The 27689-nt window shown below is 35.9% G+C and overlaps 1 protein-coding gene across 2 annotated transcripts in view; it reads right to left on the bottom strand.

Annotated features, from left to right (window-relative positions):
* The window catches only part of MYCT1 (MYC target 1), an 81752-nt gene that overhangs the window by 9374 nt on the left and 44689 nt on the right, over nucleotides 1-27689 (bottom strand). Inside the window, exon 1 of one of the 2 annotated variants that reach the window (XM_049653102.1) lies at nucleotides 17235-17438. The exons of the other annotated variant lie outside the window; for it this stretch is intronic. Coding sequence (XP_049509059.1) covers nucleotides 17235-17412 — 178 coding nt within the window. The 5' untranslated portion in view covers nucleotides 17413-17438. Of the gene's footprint in view, nucleotides 1-17234; nucleotides 17439-27689 lie in introns of those variants that run through there. 2 annotated transcript variants of the gene reach the window in all.

Genomic DNA, 27689 nt, shown 5'->3' with positions numbered 1-27689 from the left:
AAAAAAAGAAATATTAACTTCAGATATAGAATTATAGATAAGGGGTTTCAGCTAAAACTAACTCTTAAAAATGCCTTGGTTCAGAATCCTCATTTTAATGATACTGAAACAGAGTCTAAGTTTTATGTGGTAGAACTAACACTTGATTTGTTTTGATGATTGAATACTGACAGCTAGCATTGGTCAGGGACTATTGCTTTCACTCATAAATGGAATAAAATGAAAAGACAAATATTCAAGTTTACAGAGTATATGCCCCTGTTTTTCTGTAAACCAATGTTACCACTATGGTCTGATCAAGGATTCTAAATATCTCAGGCTATAAGCAGATATAATAGATGATATTAAAGAGATATATTCACTTCACTTCAACTAAATGGGGATAAAACTAGAATCTTTAAAGAGAAAATAGATTCAGTTACCCAATAAAGGCCTTTAAGGGTTATAGGAGTTCCTATAGATGGTCTCAGTGTTTGTATCCTTTGAGCCTCTCTATTGCTGTCTCTTCTGACAAATAAAATGTTCTCAGTGGTTTATCTTTATTGAAAAACAGCATAAGGTTTGGGGCGCCTAAGTGGCTCAGCTGGGTAAGCATCAGACTTCGGCTCAGGTCATGATCTCACGGTTCATGAGTTTGAGCCCTGCATCAGGCTCTGTGATGACAGCTCTGAGTCTGGAGCCTGCTTCAGATTCTGTGTCTCTCTCTGTATCTCTGTCTCTCTCTCTCAAAAATAACTAAAAACATTTAAAAAAGAGAAAAATAGCATAAGGTTTAATTTCAAGAAAAAAGTTAGATACTTTTCAAATGTACAATCAAGGGAAAATAATGTCTTGTCTCTGAAATTGATGGAGAAAATTAGCAAAGGCAACCAAAACACGCAGAGTAAGAAATATATTTATGTGCCAGATGACTGATTTCCAAAATATACTAGTCTGATATAAGAAAACAAGGGTAATATCCAAACTCTAGCAGACCAGTGTTATAGAATATATTCATTCATCAAAATTTTCTTAAATGAAAAATTTCAGTTTGTGAATAAAAGCATTTTTGTGGCACTAAAACTAGAACAATATTTCTAGGAGTGCAATTTGGCAATAAATCTGTTTTAAATGATTCTTCTTTATGGCTTTATAATATTTCTATATTATAATATTTATGATGTTATAATATTAAATATCATATTTAACACTGTAGATGTACAGTGTTATGCCTGAAATTTATGCCTGAAATTTAGGGAAATGGCAGGCAGTATAGGTAATAATAACTCAAAATATTTTATTACTATTATAAATAGAAGACTGTATAGGGTTATAGAGATATCTGAAAAGATTAAATGATAAATTTTAAATGTACATGAGAATCATGAGAATAACATATATACATTAGTAATAAACCAGTTACATTTTGAATGAATATAAATTAAGATAAGATGGAGCAGAAGTTATAAAAATGACAGAAAAAAATCATGCTGCTTTTATATGGATTTGCTTAATTTTTGTTGTTCACTTGAGTGCACATACCATGAAAATGGCTTCCTAACCCGTGAAGTTAGTCAAATATTCATATTAGAAATTACCGTACTAATTCTTAGTATTTTTTTTAACGTGTATTTATTATTGAGAGACAGAGAGAGACAGAGCGTAAGCAGGGGAGGGGCAGAGAGAGAGAGAGGGAGACACAGAATCCAAAGCAGGCTCCAGGCTCCGAGCTGTCAGCACAGAGCCCCACCCGGGGCTCGAACTCACAAACCACGAGATCATGACCTGAGCCCAAAGCTTAACCGACTGAGCCACCCAGGGGCCCCAATCGTACTAATTCCTATGCTGCTACCATACTTGCAGAATTTTTTTAATAACTGTGAACTATAATAATGACGTAAGAATGTCTAAGACTTGCTGAACTATATGGTAAAAAGCTTATCTATCTTCTTTTTTTTTTAATTTTTTAGTGTTTATTTTTGAGAGAAAGAGAGAACAAGCAAGGGAGGGACAGAGAGAGAGGGAGATGCAGAATCCGAAACAGGCTCCAGGCTCTGAGCTGTCAGCACAGAGCCCAACGTGGGGCTCAAACTCACAAACCACAAGATCATGACCTGAGCTGAAGTCGGACACAACTGACTGAGCCACCCAGGCTCCCCTTATCTATCTTCTTAAGCTCCCTTACATCCAAACTGCATAAACTGTGTAAAAATCCAGAAAAGCAATAAGAAAGAAATGTCAAGTCATATTTTTGAATTTTTTATTCAAGTTTAATTAACACACAATGTTCTATTAGTTTCAGGTGTACAAAATAATGATTCAACTATTCCAAACATTTCTCAGTCCTCATCAGGATCAATGTACTCTTAATCCCCTTTATCTGTTCAAGCCATAACCTTAGTATAGCCTGTTCCAGAATGGTCTTCCATAGGAATTTTTTTTAATTCAACTGTAGTTAATGATTTTTCTGAACCAAACTGGAATACAGAAAACATATAATGAAAACAGCATCTCTTGGCCATGTAGCTTTAAATTTTCATATATGTAATTCCATTCTGGCAGATTTTTGATAACAAATTCTGGAAGTCTTTTTTTTTTAAATGTACTATTAAAACAATATACCCAAAAAATACACACATATTGGCACAGATACTCCTTTTTGAAGGACAATTTACCTTCTTATTTATCAATAATCTTAAGATCTCCCTTTGAAGGTAAAAGGTACACATTCTAACCTCAGTAAGGTAAAAATACAAATTAGATATCCTTATCCTGATTTTGTAATGTATATCTATACAACTAGCAAGGGGCTGGTATATAAGTCTTCAGTGAATAATAACTATTTCTACTAATGGTTGTATGACTTACTCAAGTCATTTGGTACTTGCTGACCTATAAATAATGGCCAGTATAGTATCTTTCAATTCTAAGATTCTAATATTGAATCTGGTTTTCAGTACATCAATGCTTCAAAGTCTGTCCATTAGTATTAAAATTTAGTAGAGGTCACCATCTAGTGGCTTTGAGTTGAACTGTTCCAAATCTGAAGAATGATTTTATCAGTGTCAACAGAAAGGAACATGGATCAATTCACAATACCCTTTGCAATTTTAAGAATCAGAAGCCCAGCTAATGCCAAATAAAGCTCTTCTGTTCTTGGTACCTTAGAGTATACAGGAGGATGGTTCATGCAATAAGAAGAATTTGACAAAAATATTTTGAGAGAATAATAGGGCACAGAAAACTTGATTAATCATAATAAAATAAACAAAGTGTTGGTATTTTCTATGTGTAGCTTATCTTCCAGAAAATCCTATATGGTTTTTTCCCACAATATATGCAGAATTCAACTTCTATCTATTCTGTTGCCTCCCTAGTCCAACATGACCATCACCTCTGACCCTGTCATTCCCACCATTCCCTAACCCTCTATTCCAATACAGTAGCCAAAGTGAACCTTTGAAAATAGAAGTCAAATCACACTATTCTGTTCTAAACCCTCCACTTCTCCCAGAGCAAAAGAAAACTCCTAAAAATGTTCTTAAAGTTCCAAGTTGACCTGTTCCCAATTATCTTTGCTCATTTTTACCCTTCCTCTGTCTTAGCTCCATCCACACTACCCTCTTTGCTGTTCCTTCAACATACTGGATATGCTCCTGACTCAGAACCTTGCGCTGGTTGTAACCTATTTCTGAAATTCTTTCCCCAGGTATCTCCGTGGCTAACTTCAGGTCTTCATTCATACGTCACCTTCTTATATAGACTTAACCTGATTACCCTATTTAAAATTTCATCTTAATAAAATAAAATAAAATAAAATAAAATAAAATAAAATGAAAATAGATCTAACCCCAACTAATTCCAGAAGAAAAATTAATCCTTTCTAGAAAAAGGTAAACTTACTTAGAGTCTAAAATTGTTTCTACAATGCTTCAGCCATTACTAAGCATAAATAACAAATTACAAAGCATTCCAAGAGACAAGACCAAATGAACAAAAACCAAGAGAACGGCTATATCATAGAAAAATAACCATAAGTTATCAAGATATTACAGTTATCAAACACAATTATTAAAATAACCATGAATTCATATGTTAAAGAAAATACATAACAAGTTGAACAATTTCAAGAAAGAATGGGACTTATAAAAATATTTGAATAAAAATATCTGATGAAAATTAGAAAATATTTTAACAGTTATATTAAAAATATGAAATATCAAAACACATGATATGCACTTAAAGCTGTGCTTAGAAGAAAATGTGTACCTTTGGAGGCATAAATTTAAAAAGTAGAAAGGTTGGGGTGCCTATATGGCTCAGTCGGTTAAGTATCTGATTCGATTGCTGCTCAGGTCATGAAATCATGGTTTTGTGAGTTTGAGCTCCATGTGGGGTTTTGCAGTGACTGTGCAAAGCCTGCTTGAGATTCTCTCTCTTTTTCTCTCTGCCCATTCCCCACTGGTGCTGTCTTTGTCTCTCTCAAAATAAATTTAAAAACTTAAAAAATTAAAAAAATAAAAAGAAGAAAGGCTGAAAAATCAATTATATAATCTTCCATATCAAAAAGCTAGCAAAAAAAAAAAAAAAACTAAATCAAACACAAGTAAAATGGAATAATACAGTAAATAATAAGAGAAATACATAAGTAAGAGAAATAAATAAGAGAAAGCAGAATGTAAAGACATAGAAAAAAGAAAATAAACAAAGAGGGAGAATTATCAAAGCCTAATAAAAAGTGGTTTCCATGAAAAAAAATCTAATAAAAAATTGATTAACTGCTGATAAGAATGACCAAATGGGAAGAAGGGAAGGAAGAAGAAAAAGAGAGAGAGAGAATTACCAATATCAGAAATTAACAAGATGGCATTAGAACAGATTATATAGCCAGGTTCATTTGGTTAAGCATCCGACTTAAGCTCAGGTCATGATCTCACAGTTTGTGGGTTTTAGCCCTGCATCAGGCTCTGTGCTGACAGCTCAGAGACTGGACTGCTTCGGATTCTGTGTCTCCCTTTCCCTCTGCTCCTCCCCCCGCCCTCTCTCTCTCTCTTTCTCTCTCTCTCTCCCAAAAATAAAGAAACATTAAAAAAAATTAAAAAGAAGGAAGCCTCAAATAGCAGGCAGTAGGTGAATTTCCTAGTTTGAAAAACTTCTAGCCCGAGGACAGTTTCCAGTCTGAATTATGTGGGCAGGTAAAACACCAACTGAACATCTGCAGTATTTCCAATCTGGAGAAATACAGGACAGAGGTTTTGGCAACCAGAGCTGTTTGAGTATGAGAGAGAAATTTTAGAAAAGAGAATACCAGAGAGAAGGGTCTCAAAATTTTATGGATAAACATATCCTGTAACTGTGCCCAACTCCAGAACCACACTGCATGTTTCATTTAGAATCACTAGAGAAAATAAAGAAATTAACTGAACCAAACTGAGCCTGAACTGCTTGTTAAAGGACAGGCTTTATAGGTTTTTGTGGTTTGAGTTCCTACTATGTTATTTTCCCATGAAAACAAATGAGAAAAAAAGTAGTCTTCAGGGTAATATAGCCAAATCCAAAAGCCCATTCTAAATGTTAAAGATACAATATGAAATTACTTGACATATGAAGAAACAGGAAAATGTGACCCATTCTCAGGAGAAAAGGTAGTCAACAAAGGCATAGCCTGGAGGCATCACAATCCTGGACTTCAAACTATATTACGAAGCTGTAATCATCAAGACAGTATGGTACTGGCACAAGAACAGACACTCAGATCAATGGAACGGAATACAGCACCCAGAAATGGACCCACTAATCTTTGGGTATGGCCCAGCCATATGGCCAGCTAATCTTTGACAACCAGGAATGAATATCCAATGGAATAAAGACAGTCTCTTCAGCAAGTGGTGCTGGGAAAACTGGACAGCAACATGCAGAAAAATGAACCTGGACCACTTTCTTACACCATCCACAAAAATAAACTCAAAATGGATGAAAGGCCTAAACATAAGACTGGAAACCATCAAAATCCTTGAGGAGAAAGTAGGCAAAAACCTCTTTGAACTTGACTGCAGCAACTTCTTACTCAACATGTCTCAGGAAACAAGGGAAACAAAAGCAAAATTGAATTATTGGGACCTCATCAAAATAAAAACTTCTGCACAGCAAAGGAAACAATCAACAAAACTAAAAGGCAGCTGATGGAATGGGAGAAAATGTTTGCAAATGACATATTAGATAAAGGGTTAGTATCCAAAATCTATAAAGAACTTCTCAAACTCAACACCCAAAAAACAAATAATCCAGTGAAGAAATGGGCAAAAGACATGATTAGACACTTCTCCAAAGAAGACACCCAGATGGCCAATCAACACATGAAAAAATGCTCAACATCACTCATCATCAGGGAAATACAAATCAAAACCACAATGAGATACCACCTCACACCTGTTAGAATGGCTAACATTAACAACTCAGGCAACGACAGATGTTGGTGAGGATGCGGAGAAAGAGGATCTCTTTTGCACTGTTGGTGGGAATGCAAGCTGGTGCAGCCACTCTGGAAAACAGGATGGAGGTTCCTCAAAAACTAAAAATAGAGCTACCCTATGACCCAGCAATTGCACTACTAGGCGTTTATCCACGGGATTCAGATGTGCTGTTTCGAAGGGACATATGCACCCCCATGTTTATAGCAGCACTATCAACAATAGCCAAAGTATGGAAAGAGCCCAAATGTCCATCGATGGATGAATGGATAAAGATGTATATATATACAATGGAGTATTACTAGGCAATCTAAAAGAATGAAATTTTGCCATTTGCAACTACATGGATGGAACTAGAGGGTATTATGCTAAGCAAAATTAGAAAAAGTCAGAGTGGCTAAAATGAACAAATCAGGAGACTATAGATGCTGGAGAGGATGTGGAAAAATGGGAACCCTCTTGCACTGTTGGAAATGTAAACTGGTGTAGCCACTCTGGAAAACAGTGTGGAGGTTCCTCAAAAAATTAAAAATAGATCTACCCTATGACCCAGCAATAGCACTGCTAGGAACTTACCCAAGTGATACAGAAGTGCTGATGCTTAGGGGCACTTGTACCCCAATGTTTATAGCAACACTTTCAACAATAGCCAAATTATGGAAAGAGCCTAAATGTCCAACAACTGATGAATGGATAAAGAAATTGTGGTTTATATACACAATGGAATACTACGTGGCAATGAGAAAGAACAAAATATAGCCTTTTGTAGCAACATGGATGGAATTGGAGAGTGTTATGCTAAGTGAAATAAGCCATACAGAGAAAGACAGATACCATATGGTTTCACTCTTATGTGGATCCTGAGAAACTTAACAGAAGACCATGGGGGAGGGGAAGGGGAAAAAAAAAAGTGAGAAAGGGAGGGAGCCAAACCATAAGAGACTTAAAAACTGAGAACAAACTGAGGGTTGATGGTGGGTGTGAGGGAGGGGAGGGTGGGTGATGGGTATTGAGGAGGGCACCTGTTGGGATGAGCACTGGGTGTTGCATGGAAACCAATTTGACAATAAATTTCATATTAAAAATAAATAAATAAATACTACAATATAAAAAAAGAAAAAGACAAATATCATATGACTTCACTCATGTGAGGACTTTAAGGTACAATACAGATGAACATAAAGGAAGGGAAGCAAAAATAATATAAAAACAGGGAGGGAGACAAAACATAAGAGACTCTTAAATATAGACAACAAACTGAGGGCTGCTGGAGGGGATGGGGGTGAAGGGATGGCTAAATGGGAAAAGGGGTATTAAGGAAGACACTTGTTGGGATGAGCACTGGATGTTATACATAGGGGATGAATTACTGGATTCTACTCCTGAAATCATTATTGCACTAGATGCTAACTAACTTGGATATAAATTAAAAAATAAAAATAAATAATAATAAACAAACGACATAGCCTAAAATGCCCAGATGTTGGAATTAGCACACAAAAAATTTAAAGCAACTTGTATATTTATGTTCAATGATGTGAAGGACAGTGTTCATAAAGAATGAAAAGTCGGAGGAGTGCCTGAGTGGCCCAGACAGTTAAGCTGCTAATTTCGGCTCAGGTCACGATCTCACTGCCCATGAGTTTGAGCCCCCCATGGGGCTCTGTGCTGACAACTCAGAGCCTGGAGCCTGCTTCGGATTCTGTGTCTCCCTCTATCTCTGCCCCTCCCCTGCCCACTCTGCCTTTCTCTCTCTCTCTCAAAAATAAACATTAAAAAAAACTTTTTTTTAAAAAAAAGAGTGAAAAGTGAGAAATATCAACAGAAAATACAAATTCTAAGAAAGAACCAAATGGAACTAAAAAGAACATCAAAACTAAAAAAAAAAAAAAAAAAATCACTCAATGAGTCTAACATTACACTTAAGATGACAATGAAAAGATTCAATAAACTTAGAAATAGGTTAATAGACGGGGCACCTGGGTGGCTCAGTTGGTTAAGCGTCCGACTTCAGCTCAGGTCATGATCTCACGGTTCATGGGTTCGAGCCCCGCATGGGCTCTGTGCTGACGGCTCAGAGCCTGGAACCTGCTTCAGATTCTGTGTCTCCCTCTCTCTCTGCCCCTCCCCTGTTCACACTGTCTCTCTCTGTCTCTCAAAAATAAATAAATGTAAAAAAAAAATTAAAAAAAAAAGAAATAGGTTAATAGAAATTATCCATCTTGAAAAAGAGAAGAGCCTCAGGGAACTATGGAACAATTTACAAATATTTAATATAATGGAGCTAAAAACTAATTGAAGAAATAAGACTGAAAATTTTCAAACTTAATGAAAGAAATGAGTTTACAGATTCAAGAGTCTTGAAATATCAAGCAGGAAATATGTAAAGAACTGTACACAGGCACATCATAATCAAACAGCTGGAGATCAAAGGTAAACTGGCAGCAGCCAAATTAAAAATTAAAATGACATAATTACATTCAGAAAAACAATTATTTGAACAACTACTAATCCCCAATAGGATACCATCATATTTCAAAGCAACAAAAAAATCAATCAAACTATATTTTCTATATCTTGAAAATTATCTGTTAAGAATAATGGAGAAATAAATAATCTTCCAGGTTTAGAGAAAAACTCATGACTAGCAGAACTACATTAAAAGCTTTGCTAACATGGATGGAACTGGAGAGTGTTATGCTAAGTGAAATAAGCCATACAGAGAAAGACAGATACCATATGGTTTCACTCCTATGTGGATCCTGAGAAACTTAACAGAAACCCATGGGGGAGGGGAAGGAAAAAAAAAAAAAAAGAGGTTAGAGTGGAAGAGAGCCAAAGCATAAGACTCTTAAAAACTGAGAACAAACTGAGGGTTGATGGGGGGTGGGAGGGGAGGGAGGGTGGGTGAAGGGTATTAAGGAGGGCACCTGTTGGGATGAGCCCTGGGTGTTGTATGGAAACCAATTTGACAATAAACTTCATATATTGAAAAAAAAAAATCTCAAATGAAAAAAATAAAAATAAAAAAAATAAAAGCTTTGCTAAAGGAAACCCTTAGATTGAGGGGGAATGATATCAGCTAAAAGACTTAGAGCTTCAGGAAGAAATAAAGAACATCAGAAATAGTATCAGTATAAATATAAAAGACTATTTTCTTTTAATTTCTTTAAAATAAGCACAAACACAGTAGATAGGTGATACCTAGATATACAGATTAGACTTAAAAGTTTTTAAATCTGCTCAGCAAAAGACACTTTAGAAAATAAATAAGCAAGCCACAGACAGGTAGCAAACATTTACAAGCCACATTACAGATAATAAACATTGCCTGGATGGTGTGTTGGTTAAGCTTCGGATTCTTTTTTTTTTTTTTTTTTTTTTTTACATTTCTGTATTTTGAGAGGCAGAGAGAGACAGAGCATGAGTGGGGGAGGGGCAGAAAGAGAGGGAGACAGAATCTGAAGCAGGCTCCAGGCTCTGAGCTGTCAGCACAGAGCCTGACACGGGGCTTGAACTCACGAGCTGTGAGATCATGAGCTGTGAGATCATGACCCGAGCCTAAGTCGGACACTTAACTGACTGAGCCACCCAGGTGCCCCAAGCTTTGGATTCTTGATTTCAGCTTCATCTTTCAAGCCCCACATAGGGCTCTATCTGCTTCAGATTTTCTCTCTCTTCCTCTTTCTCTGCCCCACCTCCCTCTCTCTTCAAAATAAATAAATAAACTTAAAAAAAAAAAAAAAAACTTTGCAAATATATATCTGACAACTGACTGACACCAGAATATATAAAGGACTTTTATAATCAATAATAAAAAGAAGAAGGGGAAGGGGAAGGGGAAGGGGAAGGGGAAGGAGGAGAAGGAGAAGGAGAAGAAGGAAAAAGATAAAGAAAATAAAAATGCGCCAAAGAAATGAACAGATTCTTCTTCAAAATATATATTCAAATTCAAATAAGCACAAGAGAAGATGTTCAATGTCACAATCAGCAAATTTTTGTCTTTAAAGGCCCAGGGAGCAAATATTTTTGGCTTTTCAGGTCATAAGTTATTGAAACTACTCAACTCTATTATTGTAGCACAAAACATCATAAACACACAATTGTCCCAATAAAACTTTATTTATAAAAACAAGTCATGCATCATATTTAGCCAGTAAGCCATACTTTGCCAATCTCTGCTCACCATCATCAGGCATCAGGAAGATACAAACTAAAACCACAATAAGATAAAACTAAATACTGACCAGAAAGGCTACAATATAAAGGGTTGAAAACAAAAAAAAAGAGCTATGGGAAAAGATCTGAAGCAACTGGAGCCCTCATATATTTTTGCAAAAAGTAAATTGCATAACCACTTTGGAAAAAGGCCTGACAATTTTCTATAAAACCAAACCTACACTAAAGCTATGACCAGCTCTTCCACTTCTAGGAAGTTACGAAGAATAATGAAAACATGTATCAACAAAAGATTCTTACAAGAATATCTGTTACAGCTCTATTCTTATAGCCAAAAAAGTAAATCCTATATTATTTCATTTATCAGAAGTTCTAGAACAGGCAAAGCTAATCTGTTCTAGAAAAAAAAAAATCAAAATAATGGTTTCTTCTGGGGATGTTGCAGACAGGAACTGACTGGGATGTGGAATTAGGGAACTTTTTAGGTTTGTGATAATATTTAATATCTATGATTGAAGACAGAGTGATTTAGGTGTGTACATGTTTGTAAAAATTCAGCAAATGTTCAGTTACAATCTGTGCACTTCATTACTATTTATTTTACACATTCCATTGTAGGTAAATTTGACTTTAAAAGGAAAAAAACATAAAAAATATTGAATTCTGATTAATGAGATACATGCTGAAGTAATTAGGAAGAAGTATACTGACATCTTCAGCCTACGTTGAAATGTAAGTGAATAGGGGCACCTGGGTGGCTCAGCTGGGTAAGGGGCCGACTTCAGCTCAGGTCATGATCTTGCAGTCTGTGAGTTCGAGCCCTGCATCGGGCTCTGTGCTGGCAGCTCAGAGCCTGGAGACTACTTCGGATTCTGTCTCCCTCTCTCTCTGCCCCTCCCCCGCTCATGCTCTGTCTCTCTCTGTCTCTCAAAAATAGTAAACATTAAAAAAAAAAAAAAAGAAAGAAATGCAAGTGAATAGGTAGGTGAATAAAATAACTATTGTAAGAAACTAAATGATAGGGGCACTAGGGTGGCTCAGTTGGTTGAGCATCTGACTTCAGCCAGGTCATGATGTCACCCTTTGTGAGTTCCAGCCCCACGTCGGTCTCTGTGCTGACAGCTCAGAGCCTGGAGCCTGCTTCAGATTCTGTGTCTCCCTCTCTCTGCCCCTCCTGACTCATGCTCTGTCTCTCTCTCTCTCTCTCTCAAAAAATGAAAAAAACATTAAAAAAATAATTTAGAAAAAACGTAAATGATAGAACCTAAGGGGTATGTGTATGGGTATTCACTGTAAGCATCCTTTGATGTTTCTCTATATTTGAATATTTTTATAATAAAATGTTGGAAAAACATATGAGAGAGTATCCCAAACAACTTTAAGGCAATATATATGGAAATTTAATTTAAGTGGGAAAAGTTTTAGAAAACACAAACTTCCATAACTTATAGAAGAAAACGCTTCCTAACTTGTTTTATGAGACCAGCCTAACACTAGTACCAAAGCCCGACAAGACTATCGCAAGAAAAGACTATTATAGGCAAATTTCTCTCTTGAATGTAGATACAGGAGTTCTAAGGTCAGGGACCTATTAAACAGTGCAGCCTTCTAGGCTCATGCTTACTGAATCATAATCTCTGATCATGGAGCCCAGTGAGAGATGCATTTTCAAATTTATTTATATAATTCAGATGCAGCTGCTTTAAAGACAACAATTTGTAAACACTTGTTTTTCAAGCTTTCTGGGTAACTGAGATAAGGGAAATAATTGGTAGGCCATTAATGTGCAATGATGCACACGTGTCCAATGATGGACACATGTTTAATTTGTTTTACAAATACAAATTAAAGACGCATTTGAAATATAATAACATTGGCTTGCTTTTTAGGAGGAGGGAATATAGAGGACATCATTGGGGTTTGTGTTCAATAAACTCTGACTGTCTCCAGTTTCTCTGAGAACATCCTGCTCCTATCTACAGAGAGTAGACCTGTAACATTTAATTTAATGTATTAAATGTAGACATTTTTCTACAGGAAATAGAACTTTCAGCTATTAACCAAGGTTTTCTCCCCTTGACACTTGACTACCCAATAAATCAGTTCACAACCCTTCATCTCTTCAATTACTTTGGAGAGGATTCGTACGGTTAGCAAGCATGCATAGAAAAAGAAAAAGTTGATCCTTGGAATTTCTAATTGGATTATCAAATATGTAGAATGGATGAAAACCAAATAGGTAAAAACCTTGAAAAACAGTTGCTTTACTGCAATCACTAGATATTTTGAGAGAGATAAGAGTGTTCTGTTTGTTTGCTGGAATTTCAAAATGCTAAGAGTCTAAAGGGCTCAAAAACATACCTTTTTACTCTAAGAACAGTATTGGGAAAAATGAACCATAGTCTACGAGTCATGTCCTTGTCAATGTGGGTTGCCATACAAAATACTATAGCCTGTATGGCTTAAACAACAGGCCTTTATTTCTTAGTTCTTTGAGCTAGAAAGTCCAAGATCAAGGTGTCAGCATGATCAGGGTCTGGTGAAAGCTTCATAGCTTGCAGGTGACCTATTTCTCGCTGTGACCTCACTTGACCTTTTCTCAGTGCATGCTCACAGAGAGTGAGAGAGAGAGCAATCTCTCTTCCTTTTCTTACCAGGCCATTAAACCTTCCATGTAGCCCCCACCCTCCTGACCTAGTATGTGACTAGTAAGGGACTAGAAGGGATCATCACTCCATCTCTGCTCATGATGAGTTATAGATTGATTTAGGGAATCCCAGAGAAACTGGTATCCATTCTCAGCTTCCTGGGGTCCAAATGCGGTCCAAATGGGGTTTTCCCTCTGAGAAACCCTGGGTGCCTGACAGGCAGAGTAGAAATGGGGATGGTAGACATTGGTACATCTGGGCTTAGGGCACTTGATAAACAGCTTAACCGCAAGAGACTTTCACAACCCTCGGATTATGGGAGAGCATTCAATACTGTTCTATACCACTGAGATAGATGGAAAAGTCCCTGAATAAAAGGCAGCAGTAGACTAGAGGGGACATAAAAAAAAAGGAGAAACCATGCCATTAACAAAATTTGCATAGACCACATGAGCCGGATTCTACAGTAAGAGCCCTCAGCAGTGGAAGCAAGGGAGGAAAGGGCAATGCCCTAAAAACAGATGAGAAATAGTTATTGGTAGCTATCAGCAGAGACCAGAACATGAGATCAAGAATCAAAGGCCCTCTCCTTCCAATACCCCTAATAGTCTCTAATGTCCCCACCTGAGGCCCTTTCCAACCTTAGGGAAAGGTCCTACGAAAGAGGAAAACAGGAAGATCTAAAGTCACAAGATTGAACATTATTATGTTAAATCAGGTCAAATTTTTACACTGAAAGTACACAAAACTTCAAAAATATCTGCCATGGGGCGCCTGGGTGGCTCAGTCGGTTAAGCGTCCGACTTCGGCTCAGGTCATGATCTCGCAGCTCGTGAGTTCGAGCCCCGCGTCGGGCTCTGTGCTGACAGCTCAGAGCCTGGAGCCTGTTTCAGATTCTGTGTCTCCCTCTCTCTCTCTGACCCTCCCCCATTCATCCTCTGTCTCTCTCTGTCTCAAAAGTAAATAAACGTTTAAAAAAAAAATTAAAAAAAAATAAAAATAAAAATATCTGCTTCAAGACATTCACCTCTACAGATGTGGTTTGTGTGCTTTTGCTTCTGCATATATGTTGGTAGCATTTCTCCTGAACTCCCTGAAATTGTCCAACTACGCCTTGCTTATATCACTAACACCTAACACATTGACTAATACATAATGGGTGGCCAGTCAATGCTTCCGAGTAAACTAATAAACTGATAGGTGAATGAATGAGTGAGTTAATAAGTTAATGTGGGGAAAATGATGATTAACATGTCCTTCCTAGGATTATCTCCTTCTGTGAATCTTCTCCGACTTACAGGAACGGATAAAGCATCATTTTTTTTTTTTTTTCTCTAAGAAAGATTTTGGGACCATTTTTGCCATTTAAAAAAATTGTATATGTTTACTTATTTACAAGACAGAGAGAGACAGAGAGAGCAAGTGGGAGAGGGGCAGAGAGAGAGGGAGAGAGAGAATCCCAAGTTTAAGGATACGTGTCTACTGTTTCATGGAGGCAGGATGCCGCAAATTTTACAGGTTCTGGTTCCTGCTGCTTTGGTGGGGAATGTTCCCAGAGAAGAAAAATGCATTAAAGAAAGCAAAAGAGAGAAATACAGGTGGCCTTCAGCTGTGTTGTTGGCCTCAAACCAATTTTTTTGCTTCCTCTTGCACTAATGACTGTAATGCTTGTACAACATTAATAAGTCCTAGTGGGTGACTACTATGAAAATGCAAGCTATTATTATTGGTAACAACCTGGTATCATTATCTTATTTTTCAGCATTCATTAAAGTAACCCCCCAAAAACTGATATTTGGAAAACAACTTTCCATACATCTTAAGTGCGTTAAGTTCGAGAAATTTATATAGTTCAATGCGCAAGTTTTCCTTTTCTCAGCAATTCATCTTTATTCTCTAAATTCGAAATTGGACACAATAGCAAATGCATGGTAATGTACTTGATAAGATTTTCAAAATAATATTTTTGCGGAATCAGTGATCAAAATAGATACCAATTTAGATATAAAAAAGAAATAAAATTTAAACGGTCTACATTTATATTTTAGGAAATTTCTACATTTACTATATTTATGTTTAGATTTTTACATTTTACACTTAGTATTTTTTACCCCAGAAGAAATAATGTGATCTTTCATATATTTCCCCCAAATCATCAAACACTATATCTGCTCAACATGGTTGCATCGGTTTTGTTAATGCTTATCAATGTAACACTCCCCTTCCTGGTTTTCATTATTTCCATCTATTTTCCATTGCATTCACCTACTAAGACAAAAAAAAACCCAAAAAACAAAACAAAAAAAAAAACCTAGGAACTATCTTTGAAACAGTAAGTTTGAATTCCTTCTCAAGCACAAATAACACACAAAAAAATCAGTGTTTTTAGGATTGGTAAATAGACTTCAATTAAGCATTGTCTTATTAATTCAGGTTTATTTTATGATTATTACCCATGTTTTAGTCAGTGGCTAGTGATTCCTTTCACTTAAGTAAACCTGAAATTTAACTTCAAATGGTCTGAAAAAAAAAATAGATCTGGCTTTCACAGATTAATTTTTGTAGTAAGAGCTACTTTACTTTTAATAATTTGTATAGTTAATTTTGTAATGATGAATTTGGTGTAAACAAATTCTAGCTATTTTTCAGTGTGTGTTTAATGCATTCACTTTTCTTATAAATGAAGATAGCAAGCAGTATTGTAACAAATATATATAATTAAGACTCCCACAGTTTTAAGGCTTATTGGCTGTTGGGTTTTCCAAGAATTACTTATTACCAAAGCCATTCTTAACAGTATGCAAACATAATTTACTTTCTTCTTATTTTTTAATGATTATGTTAGGGTGTTCACTAATAACCCTCCTTTCCGGGCCTGAAGCAAACATAAAGGGTTGATGGTAAAAAAGAAAAAAAAAAAAGAATTATTTCCCTTCATGCACATTTTTGTGATGGCGGACAGCTAGGTGCTAGGTGAGGTTGTTAGGGACAGTCAATATTGCTGTTCCGTTTCACTGATAGCTCCCAAAGCATCCCCACAAATCACAAAAGAGAGTATGAAATAATTCTCTGAGGGAATTAAAAATCTGTTCTAGACAAAAAATAAGGCTATTGATCTCTTCATAAACTCCATTGATTCCTTTAAATTTTTCTTCTGAATTTAACTGAAATAGTCCCCCTTATTTTTAAAATATCCCTGAATCCAAGAATACTCGTCAATTTACATCTTAGTCCATGTTCCTTAGCATTTTCCTTCTTTAGCCTTGAACAGCTGGTAATTTTGACCTCAGCTCTACTCCATTACTGATATTTAACCAGTAGCTGTGCCTGAACTCAGCCAAAAAGTACTTTTGTATTGTTTCTTTTTTCCTCTGTGATAGGCTTCCTTTTAATGTTATATGTAATGTTATTTCAAGTGAACTTTTTTTATTATAGTTTTTTCTTCCTTTAATTTCACAATAAGATTCCTTATTTTATCTATGACATCACAGTCCTTAAGTATAGATTTTGTTGTTTTGATTTCCTTTGGAAAATAGAGTATGACATTGACAATGAAAAAATAACCTCTTCAGCAATTCTTGATTTCATTAAATAAAACATATACTTTATAACCTTAAGACAAATAAAACTTAATTTTCCAACAAAATCCACATTATCGTATTCTAAACAGCAATTATTTCCATCTTTTCTTTTTTCACATTTTTATTCTCATTATTTTCTAATTATATTTTGTAACACCAAACAAAATCTATACTTGTTGCCCAGATTCTTCTTGAGTGTCTCCAAAACCTACCTTAAACACATTAAATGAATATATTTATTATAATAAACTTATGAAAAGTTAAGTAACCAGTTTATGGTAAACAAACTAACTCAAGAGATTTTCACTCAATAAATTATGCAGGACCTTTTCTGCATCCTAATTTTAAATTAAAAACAGTTAAAGAAAATATCTTACCCCAAAAGTTTTCTGGCCATGGACTCCCTAAACTTGTTGTGTTATTAGCCATAGTATCCACAAGAAATAGAAGAGACAGAAAAAAAAAAAAGAAAAGCCAGTATGTTCGAAAGAAGCACTTTGATTCTATGTCTTTGTGGTTCAGCAAGAGAAAAATAATTTTCACACAACCCCTCATATACTTGGGTTTGCATAAAAGGAAACAAGTGTATCATGTTTCCTGCTTTTATACTCAAATTAGCAACTGTTTTTCTTATCTCGGAACTCCACATGGTTCCTGAGACACGAAACAATTTCCTTCTCGTCATTTCCTCAGCTAAATTACCAAGTTTCTTCCTCTCTGGCTGCTTTTGGGCTGAGAGGCTCCATTTCTTCTTTCTCCAGCTCCTACCGACATATATAGGAAGATTCCAAAATCTAAGCTGTAGCACTTTGGGTTAAATTTCTATAGGATAGAGAAAGAGACTACTTTCCAACATTTCACAATTAGATTTATTCAGCAAATTGGGGGAGGGGGGTTCTCCACCCCACCCTTTGGAAATTCATACTCCATTCAAGTACAATTAATTTTATAAATCTCATTTATTAAAATTCATAACCTCTTTCTCCATTTGGCATATTAATTTTGAAAAGTTATCTGCTTCCTAAATAGCTCCCTAATAGCTACCTAAAATGTAGCTTCCTACATTACTACATTCCTTCCTACATTCCTTCCTACATTCCTACATGTACTTCCTAAATAGCTTCCCTAATAGCTACCTAAAATGTAACTTACATTTAATTTGTATTACTCTTGAATTGGTACTTAAGTATGAATAGGATGATTTCCACACAGGAGGAGACTGTTTAAAACCAAACAAGAGAAACATACATGCAAACACGGAATTACAGCAGAAAGATAAGCGCTATAACGAAGAGTACAATGATCACAGTAGTTGTTTTCATGGAGATGTCTAAGAACTCCGTGGGAAAGTATGAACATAATTTTACCAAGAGGAGAGAGTAAGAAGGCAGAAAGGACGATATAAACAGAGAAGAATCATCACAATTCACACAGGGGATATCGTGGGTGTGACTATAGGAAAGAGTTATATGAAACTTTTCAGGAGATGTAGGTAAGTTAAAATTTTAAGAGTCTTTATTAGTTTTAGCTTTATTCGCTTATTATTATTTTAACTATCATTATTATTTTTGAGAGAGAGAGAGGGCGCAAGTGAGCGAGGGGGCAGAGAGAGGAGAAGCAGGGCTCCTGTTCACCCAATGTGGGGCTCCAGCTCATGAACCATGGGAGCCTACGCCCTATACTTAATGACTGAGCCACCCAAGCACCCTTAGCTTTATTAGTTTAGACTAGTTCCGCTAGCACTGGGGAACCTTTGGAAGTAAAAGTCAAAGTGCCAGAATGCACTTAACTGCCCTAAACCCCGTTCAGACCTGGTTTCCTCAATCTTTGATTAAATCAGCCATTAACTCTTGCATTCACCCTAATTGTCATTAGACTGTGATTCTTAATGGAGCAGTACTCATCTTTCCAAGGTTTGTCATAGATTTCTGAATAGTTCTAGGAACATATGGGGAAAAAATAACACTAAGTTTACCCCATATTAATTTTTGTTGCTTCTGCTCATTTTCTTAATTTTGATAGATTTACATTAAGTATAAGTTTACTGGAAGTTAGAATATAGACACTCTAAAGGAGAATAATAGAATGTCATAGAAAATTTAGAGATTTCACTGAGCAAATGTGAAGACTCATCTCTATAGTATTCTTGCTATGGTTTATTCCCATATAAGTTATTATTATTGAGTAAATAAAATATCCATTTTTGCTGAAGAAAAGAGAAAGGACTCACATTTTAATAGTTACCTTTACTTTTCGATATTTTTTGGCAAAATTTAAAAATAGAAAATTAAAAGACCATCTGATGTTGGAAAATCTATAATACAGTGAAAGTACACTGAAATACTTCTAAATTCTTATAAAAACCGAGTGGGATTTTTCCATTATTATATGTATTTTTAAATACACATTTTGTGTTAATATGGCCTGTCTGACTCAATAAATATTAATTTCAAAAATGGATAAATTTTTTTAAATTTTTTTTAAAAAAATGGATACATTTTTATAAAGAGTCACATGGAGCACATTTGCCCTAAAACAACAAACCCAGTGAGTGGAACAGATGAGTTGGGGTTTGTTGAAACTGCCTTCTGTGTAAGACGCGGAGCTCGCTCCATTTCGGGGCAGGGATGTAGTCTGAGACTTCCTTTCATTGTTTCATGTTTAATCACCTAGATTTTTTCCTCCTAAGTTTTCACTTTTGCAGATGGTCAGAACCCGGTCAAAACTCTGAAGAAAACTTGATTTCTAACAGTTTATGACCTAAGCGTATATATATATATTTTTTCTGTTAACAGCTTATTGGTAGCATGAGTTCTTATCTGTGCATGTAATTTGCTTGGTAAGGATTTGTACTTTTCCTTGGCAGAGTTCCATATAACTGAGTATCTATGTCTGTGGGATTTTTGAGTCCCGTGGCTTGTAATGCCAAAACAGGCAGTTGATTTTTGTCTTTACAACAGTGTTAGGTCTGCTTTTCTACTGTTCATCATTTCACAAGTTGGGTCTTTAGATCTATCTGCATTCTCCAGGAGTCATAGAATACACTGGAAGTTTGTTCTTCGGTAAGCTAGGCATGGGACTTACTTCCCCCATTCAGGTCTGCTCAGGTCACTTCCTTACCAGGCATTCATTAGCCACCTTGCTTCTTTTGCTTCAAACGTCCCCACTCTAACCACTGTCTCCTGCATCCTCATTTCCTTCAGAACACTTATCACTCCCTGATTCTCTGCTATACATTCTTTTGCTTTTTTTTTTTTTTTGGTCTCTTCCAGCAGAAGTTGAGTTCCATGGGAACAGGAACTTTATTGATTTGCTCATCTCTGTTTCTCCTGTGGCTAATAGAGTGTTCTTAATAAGAGTTATTGATGTTACTAAATAACACAACAAGCTCTTAATAATAGGCTCTTAATAAATATTTATCCAATAAAGGAAAGGATTCCAAGGAATCTGAAGATGAAAGTATTTTAGACATTCCAAGTCAGGTTAATAAAAAATGTCATTTGCACTTAAAAGCAAAAGTTAACAACCTCTATTAATAGGCATTTCAATATTTTAAAAATTTGACATGCAACTTGATACAGAATCAAATGACACAAAGGACATTGTCACACTTAAGAGAAGATATTGTATTTGACTTTAAACTTTCATTTTTAGCTTCATCTTTTAAAATTATGCTGTGTTTTGTCTTCCCTGTATTAAATTGATCCAAACAATTTTGTTAAATGGAGAAAAGTGTCAGAACATACAAGAACTACCCACAAAAAATGAATATTTAAATCTAGTTGAAAAACATATCCAGTTTTTAAAAAGTCACTTGGAGGGTAAGTTAAAACGTAAACATGCTATTTTAACATATCTATGCCTTTTTTATTTCTTGTTTACATGGAATAAAGTTGGTCTTCTTTCTCCTTTCTCCTTAAACTCATTTCCTCTTGGAGGGTGATGACAAAACAGAGAAAGACAAAGTAGTAGAGGTCAGGTCAGCTGTGTGAACATCTCACTGCTGGGGCTTAGGGTTTTACAAACTGCAGGGTAAATAAAGATGATTTTCTGGGACTGGGGGAGGGGGGTATTTTTTTCTAAGTAGTTATGTCTTCCTGAATGTCTGAGTGATGCTACGGTTGGTGATAATGGGAGAGAGGTGGGGAGCTGACAGACATGAACAGTGAGAAGCTGGAGCCCCAGGGTGGGAGCCTGGAGTTGATGTCCAGGTTAGGATGCTGTCAGCCCCTTGCTGATCAATACAATACAAACCAGAGAAGAAAAAGGAATTGTCCTGTAAGAGATTTGCTCGCCTTGCCTCCACTCAGGGAAATGGGAGGAGGAAACTAGGCACCTCTGAGAATTCCTCATGAAAATCCTGTGCCGAGGATCAGAAAACATCACACTGGAAATTTACATTATTTAGGTGTATTAGCAATAACCTACATGCTTAGAGAAACAAACTTGCTAAAGGAACAGGCTTTAAACCAAGAATGCCCAGAGATAGTTGTAAGAAACAAGGGCTTACAAAACATAAGGAGACAAACATCAAAAAGCCCATCTCCACAAAGATGCCCACACCCTGGTCCCTGATGGAATGTTACATCATGTGGCAATGTAAGTAAGGGAGATTATCTTGGATTAATTGAGTGGGCCCGATGCAGTCACATAAGATCTTAAAACCAACTTGTTCTGCCCGGAGTCGGAGAAATGTGGTGGAAGAGACACAACATGAGAGATGCAACCAAGACTAAGTCAGAGAGACCCCAGTTTGAGCAAGATTAACATGCCTTTGTTGCCTCTGAGATGTGGGGACCATGTCCGAGGACCAGTGGAGGCTTCTAGAAGCCAAGGGTAGCCCTTGGCCAGCTGAAAGCCAGCAAGGAAATGGGGAACTCAGTCCTATGCAACTGCAAGGAACTGAATTTAGCAGCCAATGACCTGTATGAGCTCAGAGAGGTTCTCCCCCAGAGCCTCAAACAAGGGAAGTAGCCCTGCTAAGGTTTTGGTTTCAGTTGGATGAGGTCTGGGACAGAGAAATTAGCTCAACCACACGGTGGCTGGACTTCCAGCCCACGGAAGTAGATTCTTTCCAAAGGAATGAACTCCTCTGAAAGGTGACCTGTAATGGTAACAGTGGAAACCAGGAGAAATAATATCTTCAATGTGCTGAGATAAAAAAATCACCTGTCTACTTAGGCATCTGAGTATTAATGAACCTATCCTTTGTTCATTTATGTTTTTAAGTTTAATTATTTATTTTGAGAGGGAGAGCACGTGCACCAGAGAGTGTGTGCATAGGGGAAGGGCAGATAGAGAATTCCAAGCAGGCTCCACATTCTCAGTATGAACTCATGAACCATGAGACCATGACCTGAGCCGAGATCAGGAGTCAGACACTTAACTGACTGAGCCACCCAGGTGCCCCATTTAATGAGTCTATGTTTTAAAGATAAAAGTGAAATATGCTTTTAGGAAAATAAAAATTGAACGATTTTGTTATCCTAAATTAATTACCATAGAATTTTGTTCAGAAAGAAGGAAAATTATTCTTGATAGAAAATTTGATGAAACCCCCAAACCCTGATAAATATGCAAATAAATCCAAATGTTTATGAGAATTATAATAATAAATTCTAAATTGTTAGAGTAAAAAAAAAAATCAAAACAAGACTAAAAGCCTATAGGAGAATACAGATTATAAGTAAAAGGTTCAAAAGAGCAAAAGCATTCAAGTGTCTTAATTCTTCACTGATAGGATAAAGATATTGATGATGAATTATAGTCTGAAGAAAATAATGGAACTTCCTTAACCTGAAATATAGTATGCATTAAAAGCATTCAGCAGATATTGGGGCGCCTGGGTGGCTCAGTCGGTAAAGCGTCCAACTTCAGCACAGGTCAAGATCTCCCAGTCCGTGGGTTCGAGCCCCACGTCGGGCTCTGGGCTGATGGTTCAGAGCCTGGAGCCTGCTTCTGATTCTGTGTCTCCCTCTCTCTCTGCCCCTCCCCCGTTCATGCTCTGTCTCTCTCTGTCTCAAAAATAAACATTAAAAAAAATTTTTAAAGCATTCAGCAGATATCATAATCGTCAAAGAAATATTAAATATTCCCTTTGTAATTTTTTGTAAATATTTCCTCTAGAAACAAGACAAATTTGACCACCATGACTATTTCTAGTCAACATCAGACTGAACAATCTTGGTAGTACAATAATAAAAATAAATAAGTATACAATATAAAAGGATTAGAAAGATAAAAATAAAAGGATAATTTGTTGTAGATTATATGATTGTCTACATTACCACAAAATAAAATGTATAAAAGAAAGAAGTCATTATTAGCAACAAAATAAACAAACAAGAAAAATACAACAAAAATGTGCAAGATTTATATGGAAAATGATTATATTTTATTGAAGGACATGAAAGAAAACTTGTTTTTTAATATTTTTTTGTTTTGAGACAGAGGGAGAGAGCAAGCGAGCATGAACGGTGGAGGGGCAGAGAGAGAGAATTCTAAGCAGGCTCTGGCTCTGTGCTGTCAGTCCAGAGCCCGATGCAGGGCTTGATCCCATGAACCATGAGATCATGACCTGAGCCGAAATCAAGAGTCAGTTGGTCAACTGACTGAGCCACCAGGCGCCCCCATGAAAGAACACTTTGTATAATATGTTCATAGATGGGAACATTCAGCACTGAAAAGATATCAGTTCTCCTCAACCTACAAATTTCTTTTAATTCCTAAAAAAAAAAAAAAAAAAAAAAATTACCATCTTAATTCAAGAAATTTGGCAAGTTGATTCTAAAATATATACAGAGGATCAAAGGGTCCAAAATGGCCAAGGCACTTAAGAAAGAAAGCTAGGTTAGGGGACTTATAGATATCATGACTTATTATACTGCTATGGTATTCAGTACAGTGTGGTTTTGATTCAGGGGTAGAGGAGCAGATCAGAGATGCAGAACAGAGAATCCAGAAATGGATCCAGGATAAATGGAACCTTGATACACACCAGACCAACAAGTGGTAGAACCTAAATCTGTGTAGAAAGATGATCTGTTCAAAAAACCACATGGTTGTACAACTGAGCATCCAAGGCGGGGGGTGAGGGGGGTGGGGGTGGGGGGGAAATGGATTCGTAATTTGTGCCATACAAAAATAAGAGTTCCAGATAGGTACCTTTAGAAATCAAAATAAGGAAGAAGCTGATAACGAAAACACACCAAAAACACAGACCTAAAAGAAAAGATTGAATAAGCTGACGATATTAGAATGAAGAACTGGTGTCCCTCAAGGAACTTCAGAAAGAAAAGTATAATACAAGCCACAAACTGGTATAGAAATTTAATTGACTTTGTATATTGATTTTACATCCAGCAAACTTTTGTCAGGCTTTTATTATTTCTAATAACTAGTCAATAGATTCTTCGGAATTTTGCATATAGACAATTACTCCATCTGCAAATAACTACAGTTTTATTTTGATGTTTCCAAAGACACTGTAGTATATAATGAAATGTCATATGTCAGGCACAAGACGTGATAACTCACCCTTTATTTTGGAAGCCATAGGTGACTGTGTGGGAGAATTGAGGCAATTCCTACCATAATAATTCCTACCCACTACGGCATTACATACAGGTTGCATCCTCAGAGGTCCTTGACTGTGCTTTACTTGATAGACTTTGGGCCTAAAACTAAGTCAAGTCTGGAAACTAGAGGAGGGATCATGATTTTTCAGTGACAGATATCAACCAAGAGCTTTTACTATTAAACTATAAGAAGCAATGAGAGCAGTAATTTTATAGAATGAAACACCAAACTACCAAAAATCAGCAGTTTCCTTATATGTCATAAATAACCAATGAAAATGTAGTAGAATGCAGTCATCTTCATTGAAAAAAAAACCTATGAAAGAACACACTAGGATATAATAAGAAGCATTGTACAATAGCTATCTTAAAGAAATTAAAAAACTGAGTTTGTTCATTGAAGAAAAAATAAACACTGGAAATAAACATCATGCTCTTGGAATAGGAAGACCGTATAATATAAAGATATCAGTTATTTCTAATATTCTATGCAATACCGAAGATTGATGTACAATATCTATTTTGAAATATCTTATTAATAAGATTTATTTTATTGGATTTGATTAGCTGGTCCTAAAATTTTCGTGGAAGTGTAAATGTGCAAGAGGTATAAATGAATATATATTTAGACAAATAAGGACTCATTTCATAGATATATATCCATAGTTCACTGCAGCATAGGTCATGATCACAAAATGCAATATTTTTGTGGAAAAACTTTGAATTAGCAAAAAAGTTGGTAACAGCCTAAAAGTCCTTAATAAGATCAATTAAACATTTTCATGCTATGGAATACTATGCATTTACTTACCAAATTTAGATAAATGTATGTGAAATGAAATAAAACAATCTCTAAGAGATATAATTAGAGAAAAAAATCAAGCTGCAAAACAAGGGTAGTAATATTTCATTTTGGTTAACAAAACAGGGCTAGATATAAATACGTATAATATATACGTAATTTACCTGAAATGCATAGAAGAAAGAATCACATGTTGGCAATGGTTAAGCTTTGGAGAGAAATGGATACAGAGCAGGACATAAAGAGGACTTTTACTTTGCTCTATATTTAACATTTTTACAAATAGATTTTAATGTGCGGATTGCATAATTATCTTCAAAGGGAAACTGTGATATACTAGTTAAGAAGGTTTAATTGCTTGTTGTCTCTCCGATAAATATTCTCTTCTTACCTCAGAAAAAGAATTTTTAACTCTCACCTAGTGACCCCGCTAAATCCTACTAACCAGGGGTGTGCAAGCAATTAAGGGCTGACCAATTAGATGCGAACGGAAGTGAAAAGGGCCGCTTCCGGCCCCTGCCTTAGAGTCAAGTATAAATGTCATCTCTCTCTCTCTCTCTCTCTCTCTCTCTCTCTCTCCATTTTCCTTTCTTCTTGCTGGAAAGCAGATGATGTGCAAGTTGCTGGAGCAGCCACCTTGGATCAGGAGATGAAAACCACAATCAAGAATGGTAGAACCAGGGGCCGAGCCTCCAATTCAGCTCAGTTCATGATCTTGGGGTTTGTGAGTTCGGGCCCCACATGGGGCATGCTGCTGTCAGCTCCCAGCCCACTTTGGACCCTCTGTCTCCCTCTCCCTCTGCCCCTCTCCTGCTTGTGCTATCAAAAAAATAAATAAGTAAACTTTTTAAAAATACTAAAACCAAAAAAAGCTTGCCGTTTGTGACATGGATGCATCTTGAGGGCCTTATGCTAACTGAAATAAGTCAAACAGAGGAAGACAAATTCTGCATGATCTCACTTATATGTGGAAAGAAAGAAAGAAAGAAAGAAAGAAAGAAAGAAAGAAAGCTCTAGATACAGAGAACAGATTGGTGGTTAAAGTCATGGGGATATAATATACAGTATGGTGACTATAGCTAGTAATACCATATTGCTTATTTGAAAGTTGCTAAGAAAGATTTTAAAAGTTCGCATCACACACACACGAATTTGTAACTATGCATGGTGACAGATGTTAGCTAGACTTATTGTGGTGATCATTCTGCAATATGTACAAATACTGAATCATTATTTTGTACACTTGACACTAATATGAAGTTATGTGTCAATTATATCTCAATTAAAAAAAAAAAGAATGGTAGAGTCCCCAAAAAGGACCCGAGTCCCTGATAATTGTAGCTACCATAAATTGCCTACTAGCATTTTTCCTTTGCAACGTATTCAAATCTATTTATGCCTGTCACATTCAGAACCAACCCAAATGTGCCTGAACAATTCAGTACTTTGGAGAAGACGGTGACGTTTTGCTGATTTTATGTCACTCATGAGAATAATTCCCTTTGGTTGATACAACTATAGTTTAGAGTAAGGGTCCTAAAACTTTAACATTTTAATAAGAAAATTAATTTAGCATGGCATGGCTTGTTATTATTGCAATAATCCAGGATCCTAAAATGATCAGTGTTAATTCTTGAGTATCTATCGCCCTGTCCCCGAACCTCTCGCCCACCAAATCGTTCATTCAAAAACCCATTCTAAAATCTATTAGGGTTTTTGGCAAATATTTATCATAAATTTTAGGAACCAATTTTGTTCCTTTTAAAATTAAAAGCCTTTCCTATTCTCCATGATTTTCTAAACCCACATTTGATAAATTAATATTCAAACTCCCATTACACTAGAATCCAAATTGCCCAAACCTGGAGATTTTACTTATTTAAAAGTATATGTTAATTTACAATCTTTTTAGTGACCAATGACTTCAATTCTTTCTTTGCAATTCTTGGTTCCTTCTTTCAATCTAAATATTGTCATCCCTAACTGAAAAGAAAGAAGTAATGTCATTTTCATTTTGATCTTTGGGCTCTAATCATAATTTTAAAAACCATGTATATGGCTGATGGTAATACATTTGCAAATTTCATTTTGTGCTTTTTACATTCCTACAAATATATATTATGTTCCTATATAATCTTTTTTGTCTTGCACATTTCTCTTAAAATACATATTTCAGAGCCACTTGTACTACAAATGATTTTTCCTACCACTTTTTTCACATATTGCCTTTTTCTTGACTCAACTGCAGCTCTATAAAACCATTTCTCATCTATTTCTGAATTCCACTGCAATTTTAGTCAAGTGTAAAATTCTATAATTTATTATTTTCTAAATGCCTCCTGATATTTAGTTTTTTCCCTTTGATCATGATGCATGGTATTTACGTCCCTCATATTTTAAAATCTTATACCATCTCTGTGGACAAAACATAGGTACTTAATAACTATTATATT

The sequence above is a fragment of the Panthera uncia genome (genome assembly GCF_023721935.1).
Source record: "Panthera uncia isolate 11264 chromosome B2 unlocalized genomic scaffold, Puncia_PCG_1.0 HiC_scaffold_24, whole genome shotgun sequence".
Taxonomy (NCBI): Eukaryota; Metazoa; Chordata; class Mammalia; order Carnivora; family Felidae; genus Panthera; species Panthera uncia.
The sequence above is the reverse complement of the archived record's forward strand: the minus strand, read 5'-3'. Positions and strand labels throughout refer to the sequence as shown.